Source organism: Mauremys mutica, chromosome 3, assembly GCF_020497125.1.
Source record: "Mauremys mutica isolate MM-2020 ecotype Southern chromosome 3, ASM2049712v1, whole genome shotgun sequence".
In the NCBI taxonomy this organism is placed as follows: domain Eukaryota; kingdom Metazoa; phylum Chordata; order Testudines; family Geoemydidae; genus Mauremys; species Mauremys mutica.
Window position 1 is genome coordinate 8,251,197 of NC_059074.1, and position 15,272 is coordinate 8,266,468.

General features: G+C 48.7%; 1 protein-coding gene across 2 annotated transcripts in view; it reads left to right on the forward strand.

Annotated features, from left to right (window-relative positions):
- The window catches only part of LOC123365764, a 70,463-nt gene extending 57,396 nt beyond the window's left edge, over window positions 1–13,067 (forward strand). For both annotated transcript variants that reach the window (XM_045008634.1, XM_045008633.1), the window contains 2 exons: window positions 8,351–9,114; window positions 11,386–13,067. In XM_045008634.1, coding sequence (XP_044864569.1) covers window positions 8,351–9,114; window positions 11,386–11,427 — 806 coding nt within the window. In that variant the 3' untranslated portion in view covers window positions 11,428–13,067. The remainder of the gene's footprint in view (window positions 1–8,350; window positions 9,115–11,385) is intronic.
- The last annotated feature ends 2,205 nt before the right edge of the window (window positions 13,068–15,272 follow it).

The window sequence follows — 15,272 nt, forward strand, 5'->3', positions numbered from 1 at the left end:
AGGCTAAAACTTAATTTCAGCAAGTTACAATCTTTGCCTAAGCAGGTTTCTCACCTGTGTTCAGTTCCCAGACACTTCAGCCCCTTGGCTGAAGGATCCAGTGTTCTGTGATTCCAAGAACTCTGGCCCCTTTAATCCCCCAAGTGATGGCTACCAAAGTGCCTTTCTGTCGCTGCTTATATAAGAACATAAAAACATAAGAACAACCAGACTGGGTCTGAGCAAAGGCCCATCCAGCCCTGTATCCTGTCTACCGGCAGTGGCCAATGTCAGGTGCCCCAGAGGGAGTGAACCTAACAGGCAATGATCAAGTGATCTCTCTCCTGCCATCCATCTCCACCCTCTGACAAACAGAGGCTAGGGACACCATTCCTTACCCATCCTGGCTAATAGCCATTAATGGACTTAACCTTCATGAATGTATCCGCTTCTCTTTTGAACGCTGTGTGGCAGAGCTCTGACCTTGCTCCCGTGGGTCCTGCACTTCTAGGCGGTTTACGCTAGCCTCAGTGGCTCACTGTGACCCTCCACGTAGCCCTTCTCTCTCTAGGGCCAGGGTTACAGTCTACTGAGCCCTTTTCATCATAGGCTGCAAGGAGGTTGGTGAGAGAACTCCCACAGTCTCTGTTGTCCCTGGGGCTTATTTCAGAACAGTTCAGCCTCCTGTCCTGACAGGGGCCTGACTTCCCCTCCCAGGAGATGTTCCTGTAGTGGTGGGTTGGGGGGAACCCGGGCCCGCCCTCTACTCTGGGTTCCGGCCCAGGGACCCTAATGGTCGCAGCTGTTGGCAGCCGACCTTTCACTGCCAGAGTTGCTACATTTCCCTGGGCCACTTCCCCACAGCTCTCCTGCTTCTCCCTTCTTCACCCTTACCTTAGGGCTCCCTTAACGATGGTTTGGGGGTGTCTTCATTAACCAGCCCTTCAGCCGCACTTCCTCTCCTCTGGCTCCCTGACTCCCCTGCCTGACTGGAGTGAGCCCTTTTTATAGTATCAGCAGGGCCTTAATTAGAGTCAGGTGGTTACATTAACTTAACGGCCTCACCTGACTCTGCAGGTTAATTAGAGTCAGGTGTTCTCATTAGCCTGGAGCAGCCCCTGCTCTGGTCAGTCAGGGAAGAGAAAACTGTTAATCCAGTGGCCAGTATATCTGCCTTCTGTACCCAACTGGCCTGGGTCTATCACAGCTGTTATACTCCTAGCCTTCACAACCTCCTCAGGCAAGGAGTTCCACAAGTTGACTGTGTGAAGAACAACTTCCTTTTATTTGTTTTAAACTTGCTGCCCATTAATTTAATTTGGTGGCCCCTAGTTTTTGTATTATGGGAATAAGTAAATAACTTTTCCTCATCTACTTTCTCCACATCACTCGTGATTTTATAGACCTCTATCATATCCCCCCTTAGTCTCCTCTTTTCCAAGTTGAAAAGTCCTAGCCTCTTTAATCTCTCCTCATATGGGACCCGTTCCAAACCCCTAATCATTTTAGTTGCCCTTCTCTGAACCTTTTCTAGTGCTAGAATATCTTTTTTGAGATGAGGAGACCACATCTGTACACAGTATTCAAGATGTGGGTGTACCATCGATTTATATAACGGCAATAATATATTCTCCATCTTATTCTCTATCCCCTTTTTAATGATTCCTAACATCCTGCGTGCTTTTTTGACTGCCTCTGCACACTGTGTGGACGTCTTCAGAGAACTATCCACGATGACTCCCAGATCTTTTTCCTGATTCGTCATAGCTAAATTAGCCCCCATCATATTGTATGTATAGTTGGGGTTATTTCTTCCAATGTGCATTACTTTACATTTATCCACATTAAATTTCATTTGCCATTTTGTTGCCCAATCACTTAGTTTTGTGAGATCTTTCTGAAGCTCTTCACAGTCTGCTTTGGTCTTAACTATCTTGAGCAGTTTAGTATCATCTGCAAACTTTGCCACCTCACTGTTTACCCCTTTCTCCAGATCATTGATGAATAAGTTGAATAGGATTGATCCTAGGACTGACCCTTGGGGTACACCACTAGTTACCCCTCTCCATTCTGAGAATTTACCATTGATTCCTACCCTTTGTTCCCTGTCTTTTAACCAGTTCTCAATCCATGGAAGGACCTTCCCTTTTATCCCATGACAGCTTAATTTACGTAAGAGCCTTTGGTGAGGGACCTTTTCAAAGGCTTTCTGGAAATCTAAGTACACTATGTCCACTGGATCCCCCTTGTCCACATGTTTGTTGACCCCTTCAAAGAACTCTAATAGATTAGTAAGACACAATTTCCCTTTACAGAAACCATGTTGACTTTTGCCCAACAATATACGTTCTTCTATGTGTCTGACAATTTTATTCTTTACTATTGTTTCAACTAATTTGTCCAGTACTGATGTTAGATTTACCAGTCTGTAATTGCCGGGATCACCCCTAGAGCCCTTTTTAAATATTGGCGTTACATTAGCTATCTTCCAGTCATTGGGTACAGAAGCCGATTTAAAGCCAGGTTACAAACCCTAGTTCATAGTTCCGCAACTTCACATTTGAGTTCTTTCAGAACTCTTGGGTGAATGCCATCTGGTCCCGGTGACTTGTTAATATTAAATTTATCAATTAATTCCAAAACCTTCTCTAGTGACACCTCAATCTGTGACAATTCCTCAGATTTGTCACCTACAAAAGCCAGCTCAGGTTTGGGAATCTCCCTAACATCCTCAGCCGTGAAGACTGAAGCAAAGAATCCATTTAGTTTCTCCCCAATGACTTTATCGTCTTTAAGCGCTCCTTTTGTATCTTGATCATCCAGGGGCCCCACTGGTTGTTTAACAGGCTTCTTGTACTTAAAAAACATATTGTTATTACGTTTTGAGTTTTTGGCTAGCCGTTCTTCAAACTCCTCTTTGGCTTTTCTTATTACATTTTTACACTTAATTTGGCAGTGGTTATGTTCCTTTCTATTTACCTCACTAGGATTTGACTTCCACTTTTGAAAAGATGCCTTTTTATCTCTCACTGCCTCTTTTACATGGTTGTTAAGCCATGGTGGCTCTTTTTTAATTCTTTTTCTGTGTTTCTTAATTTGGGGTATACATTTAAGTTAGACCTCTATTATAGTGTCTTTAAAAAGCGTCCATGGAGCTTGCAAGGATTTCACTCTAGTCACTGTACCTTTTAATTTCTGTTTAACTAACCCCCTCATTTTTGCAGTTCCCCTTTTTTAAATTAAATGCCACAGTGTTGGGCTGTTGAGATGTTCTTCCCACCACAGGGATGTTAAATGTTATTATATTATGGTCACTATTTCCAAGACGTCCTGTTATAGTTACCTCTTGCACCAGCTCCTGCGCTCCACTCAGGACTAAATCGAGAGTTGCCTCTCCCCTTGTGGGTTCCCGTACCAGCTGCTCCAAGAAGCAGTCATTTAAAGTATCGAGAAATTTTGTCTCTGCATTTCATCCTGAGGTGACATGTTCCCAGTCAATATGGGGATAACTGAAATCCCCCACTATTATTGGGTTCTTAATTTTGATAGCCTCTCTAATTTCCCTTAGCATTTCATCATCACTATCACTGTCCTGGTCAGGAGGTCGATAATAGATCCCTAATGTTATATTCTTTTTAAAGCATGAAATTACTATCCATAGAGATTCTATGGAACATGTAGATTCACTTAAGATTTTTACTTCATTTGATTCTACATTTTCTTTCACATATAGTGCCACTCCCCCCACCCGCCCCCACACGACCTGTTCTGTCCTTCCAATATATTTTGTACCCCTGAATGACTGTGTCCCATTGATTGTCCTCAGTCCACCAGGTTTCTGTGGTGCCTATTATATCAATATCCTCCTTTATCACAAGGCCTCTAGTTCACCCATCTTATTATTTAGACTTCTAGCATTTGTGTACAAGCACTTTAAAAACTTGTCACTGTTTATTTGTTGGCCCTTTTCTGATGTGTCCAATTCTTTATGTGAATGTTTCTCGTCTGATCTGGCCCTTACATTATCCTCTTCCATCCTCTGCTCAAGACTATAACCTGGAGATTCTCTATCATCAGACTCTCCTCTAAGAAAAGTCTCTGTCCGACCCACGTGCTCCTCTGCAGCAGTCAGCTTTCCCCCATCTCCTAGTTTAATAACTGCTCTGCAACCTTTTTAATGTTAAGGGCAGCAGTCTGGTTCCACTTTGGTTTAGGTGGAGCTCATCTCTCCTGCATAGGCTCCCCTCATCCCCAAAGTTTCCTGAGTTCCTAATGAATCTAAACCCCTCCTCTCTACACCATCATCTCATCCAGGCATTGAGACTCTGAAGCTCTGCCTGCCTACCTGGCCCTGCGCGTGGAACTGGGAGCATTTCTGAGAATGCCACCATAGAGGTCCTGGATTTCAGTCTCTTCCCTAGCAGCCTAAATTTGGCCTCCAGGATGTCTCTCCTACCCTTCTCTATGTCATTGGTACCTACATGTACCACGACCACCGGCTCCTCCCCAGCACTACACATAAGTCTATCCAGATGCCTCGAGAGATCCGCAACCTTCGCACCAGGCAGGCAAGTCACTATACGGTTCTCCTGGTCATCACAAACCCAGGTATCTACGTTTCTAATGATCGAATCTCCCATTACTAACACCTGCCTTTTCCTAGTGACTGGAGTTTCCTCCTCCGGAGAGGTAACCTCAGTGCGAGAGGATACCCTAACACCATCTGGAAGGAGGGTCCCAGCTATGGGAAGGTTTCCCTCTGCTCCCGTTGACTGCTCTGCTTCCCTGGGCCTTTCTTCCTCCTCAACAGCACAGGGGCTGTCTGACCGGAGGTGGGACAATTCTACAGTGTCCCGGAAAACCTCATCAACATACCTCTCTGCCTCCCTTAGCTCCTCCCGTTCCACCACCCTGGCCTCCAAAGCCCATACGCGGTCTCTGAACTCCTTGCACCGAATGCACACATACGCCACCCGCCCACAGGGCAGGTAATCATACATGCTGCACTCGGCGCAATAAACTGGATAGCCCCCACTCTGCTGCTGGACTTCTGCCTGCGTTGTCTCCTGCAGCTACCTAGTTAATGAAAGGGTTTTGTTTAAATCAAGACGTTTTGAAGGTAGTTTAGTTTACAGATTTTAAAGAACAGCAAATGAACCTTGGCCCCTTCCCACACCCCTTCCAAACTCCCTTGCGAAACTCCCTGTTAACAGACCCTCTCCCAAAGTTTATTGACCCTGTTACAAGAGGCAGAAAAGCTTCCTGTGGACTTCCCATCTCCCTGCTGATTCATATGTAAATACAGCCTCCATTGTTTTTATTCCACAATGCTTAATTTACTTTGCAGACAGTTAGATTGCTGCCTTTCCAGGGAGAAAAACTCTGGTTAAAACATGATATCAGTGAGTATCCATAATTCCTCTTGTAGTGGTAAAACAGACATTTCACAATGACGTTAATCACCAGAGTGTCACAGGCTTTCATAAAAGACCTTATTCTATATACTTTTATAGTACAGTAATAGTGTGTACAATCAGTTGATTCAGTTGCTTATCATTTGAGATTCAGACCACCTGTCTTCATAGCCCAATAATTCTTAGACACGTATGCATTGAAAAGCAAGCCTAGACCAAGCTTCTCTCCTCTGCTGGAATGGAGATGCTGAGCTGCCTTCCCAAAGTTCATTGACCCTGCTTCAAGAGGCAGGAGGTCTCCCTGGCGTGCACTTGCCATCCCCTATGGAGATTGCTAAGTATTCGTCTTTCCCCACTTGCTGTCTTTAAGGCTTTGAGTATCAGAGGGGTAGCCGTGTTAGTCTGGTTCTGTAGAAGCAGCAAAGAATCCTGTGGCACCTTATAGACTAACAGACGTTTTGCAGCATGAGCTTTCGTGGGTGAATACCCACTTCTTCGGATGCAAGAGTTGCTGACTTTGCATCCGAAGAAGTGGGTATTCACCCACGAAAGCTCATGCTGCAAAACGTCTGTTAGTCTATAAGATGCCACAGGATTCTTTGCTGCTTTAAGGCTTTGTTTACCTTGCGTATAAACATGCTTTTCTTTGTCTTTGGTCACACCTTGCCTAACTTACAGTGGAGACGCATTCAAGAAGGTGGAACCACATTCCTTTGTGTAGGCACACCTCTACCCCGATATAACGCTGTCCTCGGGAGCCAAAAAATCTTACTGAGTTATAGGTGAAACTGCGTTATATCGAACTTGCTTTGATCTGCCAAAGCGCGCAGCCCCGCCCCCCTGGAGCACTGCTTTACTGCGTTATATCCGAATTGATGTTATATCGGGTCACGTTATATCTGGGTAGAGGTGTACCTTATGGGGTACTTCTAAGAACATATTTTCAGCATATGTTTGTAGTTTTGCATACGCTACCCGTTTGTACACCACACAATAATATTAATGAGCAGTGAGTTACGAGTCTTCCAGTGCTATATTACACGTCACCTTTGCATATCTAGCCTGACAACAGTGTTAGGTGTAGTGAGAATGTCAGGCCTGAAGAGTTGCTGACTCAGAGTAGTGGGCCATCAGTGGCACTTGGTGTCACAGACAGGGATTCCAGTTAGATGGGTTGAGGTTGTGGAAGGGTCCTGGCATGGAAAAGGTGGAGAACCACTGCCACAGGACATTTATTTGTGTATGTTCACTCAGTCCTTTTTAAATTAAGGAAGTTCAGTGCAAAAACCTTGTTCTGCTGGAGCACTGTGGCCAGGGATTTTAAAACCCAAACCAGGCAGAGCTGATTTTCTGTGCAGAGCTGTGAATAAACATCTTGTCATCCATGACAGCTATCTTGAGAGAGGGAGTGTGATCCCTCTTCCCACGTCGCACCCTGGCAGTTGTGGATTGCCACGGACTCGCAGGGGCGAAAGAAAAATGCAGGCCTGTTATTTACCAGGCTGCACGTGGCAACAGACTATATTGGTAAGGGATGCAAGGAGAGTGTGGGTCACGATGCAAACTGCAGACACACACACACACACACTAAACTTAATCAATTTAAAAGTTTTATTGGGGATAATTACAAGGGGTAAGGGAGCAGCGTATGATTAGCTAATAGAGTTAATGAAACTTAAAACACACAATGACTAAAATATCTACTAACAATATTTATAAACAAAGATGCAGCATTTAGTAATAACTGATACTTACAAATACAAACCAACGCATAACGACCGGCAAACGTAGAAGCTCTGTTTGAAACACGTGAGCTGAGAGAGAGGCTTCGAGGTGATCAGTCTCGGTTACGGGCATACACAGGATACACGGGTATACACAGGATACACGGGTATACACAGGATTCGTTTTTCTTTCTCCTCTCCCTGCCTGCACATGGCAGGCAGGCCATAAAGTACCCACAATGACATCATAGAAGTGTCATAGGGGACGGGGCCCAAAACCTGTTTGTGTTCGTTTCTGATTGGCACAAGCGAAGTTAACACCATGTAGGAGAGCAGGTGCCTTAAAGTCTGGCTTCGCCCCCAAAAGGTGAGGAAATGCATATTGTCTTAGAATGCGTTCAACACTGAATGACAAAAGAAGAGGCCAGGGCAATACCGGTATGGGCAAGTTCTACAGGATGCAGACAGGAACTCATCTCAACAGCAGTCAGAGTGAGTCCCATCCTAGACACACATTGTCTTAAATATGCCGAGGATGAGTTGGCACCCAGGAGATTAGCCCTAGGACATACCCAGGGTGTCACGGGATTGCTAAGGGATTAGGGAGAAAGAAACTGATCCTTGAAAGTCTTGAGAGTTTGTGATGATGCTTGGGGGCATCAGGGTGCAGACCCCCCATCCAGTGCCGTAACGAGGGCAAGGCGAGTGAGGCACTTGCCTCGGGCGCAGAAGGTGAGAGGCACAGAAAGTCTCTCTTTCGACGGCAATTTGGCGGCAAGTCCTTCCCTCTGAGAGGGACTGAAGGACCCGCCGCCGAATTGCCACGGGTAGTCGGCAAGGAAGAGGGGTGGCACGTCCGGCTCTTCAGCAGAAATTCGGCGGCGGGTCCCCCAGTCCCTCTTGGAAGGAAGGACCTGACGCTGAATTGCCGCCGAAGAATGGCAGCAATTCGGCGGCAGGTCCTTCCCTCCGAGAGGAACCCGCCGCTGAAGAGCCAAACATGCCGCCCCTGTCCCTTGCCTCGGGCACAAAAATCCCTAGATACGGCTCTGCCCCCATCCCAAGTATGTTGCTTGGTAACGTGCTGCAATGCACTCTCCACCTACCCAGCAGAGTTTGCTCACCCAGCTGGTTTTCCTCTTGTTGCGGTTGCCTCGTTTGTCCTACTTTAGTGTAATTAAAACGAGGAGCATGCATTTGGGTCAGTCTTTCATTCTGCTTTTCTTTCTGCAGGCGGCTCTTTGCCCAGTGACCCGGGAGCACCAGCCCAAAGGCAGATAAATGGCTTCACTGGAAACTCCCATTCTCAGTCAGGAGGCTCCAGCCGCACAAAGGATTTGGACTCCTCTCCAGCAAACCATCGAGGGGAGAGAGAATCCAGAGCATCAGCCCTAGGTGTCTTGGGAAGCCGCTCCCCAGCTGCTTCTCAGAAAAACTCAACTGCCCCAGACTCTTTGCAGCTCCGGGAGCTCCCAGGGGCTCCAAGGAATGTGCAAGTAATGACGGCAGAGCAGCTTAGTTCCAGTCAGGACGCATATGGTTCAATCTACGAAAGCATCAGGGATAAAGGAATCACTTGCTACCGAGGGAGTTTGTACGAACTAAGTGCTGGCACCGCAGAAGGCCCTAATATGAACTCAGGCCATGCTACTGCAGGGGGTGAGGAGAGTGAGCCGGGGGAAACACTGCCACGACGCACTAGCAAACAGGAGCAGCTTGTGGCTGATGGTTTCAGTGGGGAGCCCAGGGAGTCACCTCAGGAGTGGCAGGAACTTGCCTTGGAGGAAGATGCCGTGAACGAGTCCTTGACTGAAAGGGAGAAGCAGCTACGGGCGATGTACGCGCGAGTGTGTAAGAAATCCAGGTCCCCCGGGCACACACCACCTGCAAGCCCAGACGCGTCCACAGAGCCGGAAGAGGAGGAGCCTCCGCCCCTACCAGAAAAGCACTTGGATGTGATCTACGAAACCCTGGGGAGCCTGGGGTCTGAGACGCAGGTAATGCGGGGTGCCCTCTGCCTGGCCTGATGTTCAACAGGCCCTGAGTTCCCTGAACATCTCCTGCCCTCTCGCCTGCGAGGTTCTGTTTGATCTAGGCTGGGATTTCTCCCTGCTCCCCCTTCTCCAGACGTTTCCAAGGGGAGGCTTCTGGCTGTCTCCTTCTCTATCAGCTAGGAGCCTCCAAAGGAATATTTGAGCCACTACTCTGCTGTGATCTTATCAGCTCTCCTAAGCTCCCCAGGGCTGGGCCTGGCCAGTACTTGGTTGGGGGACCTGCCAGATGCTGAAGGGAGTGTTGTTTGGCACTCGGTATGTACAGCTTCTCCCCAAGTCTGTGCTAATTGGATGCCCCACCATGGTGCCGGCGCACTCTGCGACTGGAGGTGCTGTCCGATGGCTGGGATGTGAGCGGGATCCTGGATGTTGTGGCGTTAAAGATCCCATAGCATGGTAGTTTCAGCATCGATGGGGTGTTAACCCCAGTCTCCTGGCTGAATTCCGTCCTGCGGAATTGCATCCTGACCTATTAATTCGCTTTGAAGTCTCCCCGCTCCCTCCACTCAGACACTCCTTCTGCTCTTGGGGCCGGATCCAAAGCCCAGTGAAGTTAACGGAAAGCTCCTCACTGACCCCAGTGGGCTTTGGTTCAGGCTCTTGCTGTACTGAGCTTAAACGTCCCCCCAGTGATTGAACTTTAAAGACTCCTTTCTTTCCGAGTCAGCACCACTATTATCAAGGCCCCTGTTTGGGGGTTTTTTTTTTTCTTCTTCTTCTTCTTGTAACTATGTAGCCCAGCCTGTGGCTCTCCTCTCTCCCTCTTTGAGGCACGTTCCTTATTCCGAAGCCAATCTCCACCCACACCCTGCAGACCTGGGGTTATCTCGCTGCTGCCCGGTACATTCCTTGCACCAGAAATGCTGATCTTGGAAAGTGGCCGTAGAGGAAACACGCTGCTAGATGAGTGAAGCCCACGTGGTTTAGGGGCCGTCCATTCGCTACCTCCCCGTGTGTTATGTAATTTACGGACAGCCCCTTGAGGCTTCTGGTTCATGTGTCCCCCCCCCCCTCGTTCTGCATCTTGATCCTATCTTCTCGGGAGGTTTAGAGCTATTTGGGAGGAGGAGGGGGAGACCAGGCTGAGAGGAGGAGGGGAGGGGGCGGAGCAGGGGCTGGAGAGAGGCATTGGAGGTGGAGGGGATAGGGAAGGCTGAACAATTTGGGAGAGGGGCAATGGCACACTGAGGGGGTAGGAGGGACAGCGGCATGTGGGAGGAGCTAGCTGAGCTGACCTCAGTATTACTGAGTCGGTAGCGAGCTCAAACTGTGCAGCACCAGCTGGTGAGTGAGCTTGGGACCTCTCCAATAGAATCCTGCACATCAGCCCAGCTCTGACACCAGGAAATGACATGTGGCGGGAGAAGAGGGGAATCCAGAGAACTCACTTCAAATAAAACATGGCAGAAATCCTACCTGAAGTCACTGGGGCAGATTGGGTGCTGGTGTGAACAGGTGAGGCTGCATGGACATGAGCCCTGAATCTGTGCTCAGAAATACCCAGGGGGGTTCACATCTTTCCCATGATGTGTGGGAGAAAATTTGGGTTCTTTTTTCTCGTGACCAAGCTGAGACAGGCCTTTGATCCACAAGCAGTTCTAACTGTGACCCATCCAACTTGCTGGCACGTACAGTAAGCATCACACCCACAAAGCTCAATCACAAGATATGGGCTTGATGCAGGACTCAGTGAGGTTCTCCAGCCTGTGTTATACAGGAGACTAGATAATCCCAATTGTCCCTTCTGGCCTTAAAACCTATGACTCTACCCCCAAAGCTCTGGCCTGGCCTGAGCAGGTGTCATCCCTTGCCATCATCCCCCTTTGATAGATGGGAAAACAGAGACAGAGAAGGGCAACATTAACACGCTGAGCTTTGTGCAGGAAATCAGCAACACAGCAGGGAATAGTATCCCGGTCTCCCCTTGGCTTGGCTGGTCCACAAAGCCATCTGGCATGATCAGGCCTAAAGCTTCTTCCAAAAGAGGGAAGAAACAAAACCTCCTCTTAATGAAACAGGTGAGCTGGGTTTAGTGGGCACTATATAGGAAGGCAAACTATTAACAGTATTATTATCCCAGAGAAGTCTGGACCAGACTCCCAGATCTGGCCGCTGCCAAACTCTGGAGAAGTTTGGACCTGGAGCCGCTTTGGATCCATCTCTAATTATTGCTCTTGCTAACAGGCTTCTGCTTTCCTCTCTGTCATCCCACAGGACAGTGAGATGCCAACCATCATAGCCCAGCCAGAAGAATGAGGAGCCCCAACTTCCGGGGAAGGCTACATTGAGTGCAGAGAGAACTCCAACCCTGACTGGCCCTGCCGGGAGAGGCAGACGTTTCCTGGCCTTTCGTGGAGGGACGCCATGAAGCCACGCCTGACACTAAAGCATCCCCAGCACCTGCCCCTATCCTGTTAATGGTATTACCCGGATACACCAAGGACTTCCTTAGAGATCTCAGTTAGGAACGTTCCGCTGCCACTGATGTCGCAGTGCCGACAGCTCCATCAAAGGTGCTGGAACAGCATGTCTTACCCGCAGCAGCGGTTGAAGAAACTGATACCAATCGTGTTTGAGCATGGAGCGCGACATGACAGGCTCTGAGAGTTACAGGGAGACTAAGGGAGTGATAGATCTCCACCAGTATCCTCCTGAGACCTACACACTGGGAAGGGATGTCTGCACTTTTGGAGACGCCGTTGTACAGAAACTGCCAGAACCCTCCCTTTCACCCAACTGTTACTCCAGGATTTGAAAGCCAGCGCTGTACACCAGCGTGGTACAATAGCTGTGCACTCAGCTGTGATGAAGTCTTGGCTGTTAACTGAATGCCCTTGAGGAGGCATTCCCTGGCTGGGTGCAGCAAGGTTTCAGAAATGAAGAGCATGTCTTGGAAGTCCCCAGGGGAAAGCAGAACGAGCAGGGTGATTTCAGTACATTATGCAGGCAGGAGCAAATCAGTCTAGGTCACCATGTCCCACAGGGGTGCTAAGAGGTGGCTTTTGGAAACTCAGGTCTAATTCTGTAGGAGCCCAGATGTTTATTAGACCAAATAGTAACTTACCAAATTTCTCTTTCTCCAGCACTTGGTCTGGGAATTAATAGCCTTGCTGTGATCTGTACTTCAGGGCCTTCTGATAGTAATCTGTAGCCTTATCTCAGTTTCCCCCTGAATCTGCTCTCTGATACTGGCATAAATCCATTGGCTTCAGTAGTGTTACTGCTGAATTACACTAACAGAGGAGAATTGGGCCCAGTAATCTACTGTCAGCATGTCCCAGCCTGGCTTACCTATTTTGAGTACGTCATGACTACAGAAGCTGATGCCTTGTGACCGTTAGTATGATCACAGTAACTTTGTCAAAGTGCCAGTGGGAACGTTGTTCAGAGCTGCATCTGATAGTGTTTGGTGCAAGTGAAAGGGCCATCCCTTCTCGTTATCAACCCGGTTATTCAGAGTTAAGACAAACAAATGTCTGAGCCAAACCTCCGAAAAGCATTTAGCGGGAAATGGGTGGGGGTTGTGCCAGGGAATTCTGCCCTCCCCTCATTAGCTGTCCTGAAAATAAACCCAACAGAGGTGAGTGTGCTCATATTGTAAGGAGGAATCAAGAGCAAGACCCATCTGAAGTCTGTCTCCCACCCATAAGAACTGGCAAATAACATTTTACAGGGAATCTTAAAGCTTGGCTACCCAGCAAAGAGCTCACACAACCACCTCTTAAACAAAAATTTCCATCACTCTGCTCTGCCTGGGGCTATGAACATCCACAGGGTAAGAAACCATTCTCACTGTGAAATGTGTATATTTTTTCATTTGTATTAAGGTTCTGTTTGTAAGTAGTTTTTAAATAGTTAATTGGTGATTAATAAATGGTTCATAGATTGTTACACAATCCAGCACAGTGAGAGATTGCTTATAACCAATGGCTTATAACTATCTATAACACCTGCTGTTACCTTGTAAGTGTCTATAACATATTTATCTCCTCATTTATTAACCTGCCTCGTTATAAATGGAACCTTACCAAAGGGCGACTCTCTAGCTGAAGAGGGTGATACCTCAATCACACTTTATTCAACCCTGCTTCTTGCACCGTTGGTTTGGACCAAATGGACCCTGCGGATGAGCTGGCCCTGGTTTTGCAAAATGAAAACTCCATCCAGTCCTGTCCTATCCTGTGCTCATCATGCTGGTGTGTGCATGTGCCTTGTTTTCATATGTTCAACCCTAACGACCAGCAACAGCCGAAATGTCGCTACTTGCTGAGGGAGCTGTCACGGGCCACAGCAGGAGCTGTGTCTGCGGTAGCTGGTGCAGGACCCGAGCTGTAAAATCCTGTGGAAGTTCATGCTCCTCAGCTAAGCAAAACGGTTCCCTTTTCCTTTAAATGGCTGATTGTGCAATAAGTGATCAAAGGACGGATAAAGGCCCACGAGGGATACTTTTCTCACTGGGGATTGAGGGTTGAGACCCATTCTCTCTTCTTTCACGTTCCTATACTGTGCCCATCGCTGTGGTATCTGAGCACAGGACATAATCGGAACAGTAGGCAACTGGGAATAAATAGGGATGAATGTTATTGTTTATTGTTTGTATTGCAGCAGTATTCAGGCCCCATTGTGCCCGACACTGCACACACATCTAGGAAACCTTTGTCCTGGCACTGAAGATCTTACAGTCTAATTACATCTAACGAAGGCAGGTCTAATTCATGCAAAGACCTGTGGAAACAATAGCCACAGCAGCTGGACCAAAGTGTGGGACAAATTCAGCTAGGTGCAGAGCTTAATACTGAGTGCCAGAGCTGCGGGCTGCTAGGAGATCTAGCCCTGTCCTCTTCTGCCTCTTCCAAGGCCCTTCGGCTAGGCCCTATGTGCCCCTACACATCCACGAAGGTACGGGGTGCCTAGACTCCAGCCTTAGGCACTTACGTCCCAGTTTTAGCTTCTACTCGATCCACAGAACTCCCACCAAACCCTGCAGGCACCTACATTTCCAGTGTGAACGTTCTACTGGCGCCTTTGTTTGTGGCTCCAAGCATGCCGACTGCTGCCTCGTGCTTGGTGGCTGGATGCCTAGCTCCCGCTTAAGCCCCAGAGTGCTCTGTGATCCAGGGGAAGATAAGCATTTGCCTATGTAATGTGGGGGCGGGGGATCCCTCCAGTAGGCGTGCTCAGAGGCTGTCTGCCGGAACGACTCCCATTCAAAATCGGGGGGAGAGGAGGAGGTGACCCCCCCCCACAGACCTTATAACTTTTATCCCAGGGGATAGAGCATTCACTTGGGAGGTGGGAGACCCAGGTTCAATTCCCCCCTCAGTAGAGGTGGAGCCAGGTGGGAGACCCCTGTTCAAATCCTCCCACGTGGGGGTGTCCTGACCCCTGAGCAATGGCATGTTCTGATATAGGGCTCCTTCAGTCATAGGCGCTGCCCCCGTGGGTGCTCCAGGCCCGGAGCACCCATGGGGAAACAATGGTGCTTGCTGAGCACCCGCCGGCAGCCCCCATCAGAACTTCCCCTGGCGCCTCCTATCTGTCGGTGGGCCACGCTGATCAGCACCTCCCCCTCCCTCCCCACGCCTCCCCCCCGCCACAATCAGCTGTTTCATGGCGTGCAGGAGGCGCTGGGGGAGAGGGGGAGGAGCTAGGACATGGCATGCTCAGGGGAGGGGTGGAACAGGGTGGGGACGAGGCGGGCGGGGTCTTGGGGGAAGGGGTACAGTGGGGGCAGGGGAGGGAGTCAAGCACCCCCTGGCACATTGGCAAGTCGGCACCTGTGCCTTCAGTCTCTCCTGCTGAAGCTGTTCCTCTGGGTATACCTAATTAAAAAGGCAGTAGGCCAGAGCGAACGAGCAAAAGTGAGAAAGACGCTATGGGCCAGTGGTTGGAGCAATCACCTGGGTGGGGGGAGACCCAGGGTCCTGTTCCCTTGCTCTCATGAATGTCAAACTTCAACTGTTGCGTCAGGAGTCTGTATATCTTGAGCCGCAGGGAGTGGTTAGCTCAGGGATTGCTATGGGGACACAGAGCCTTTCATCTCCAGGTGATTGAAATCCAGCCAGCCTTGGCGATGACTGAACGTTTTGCTGATGCTAGGT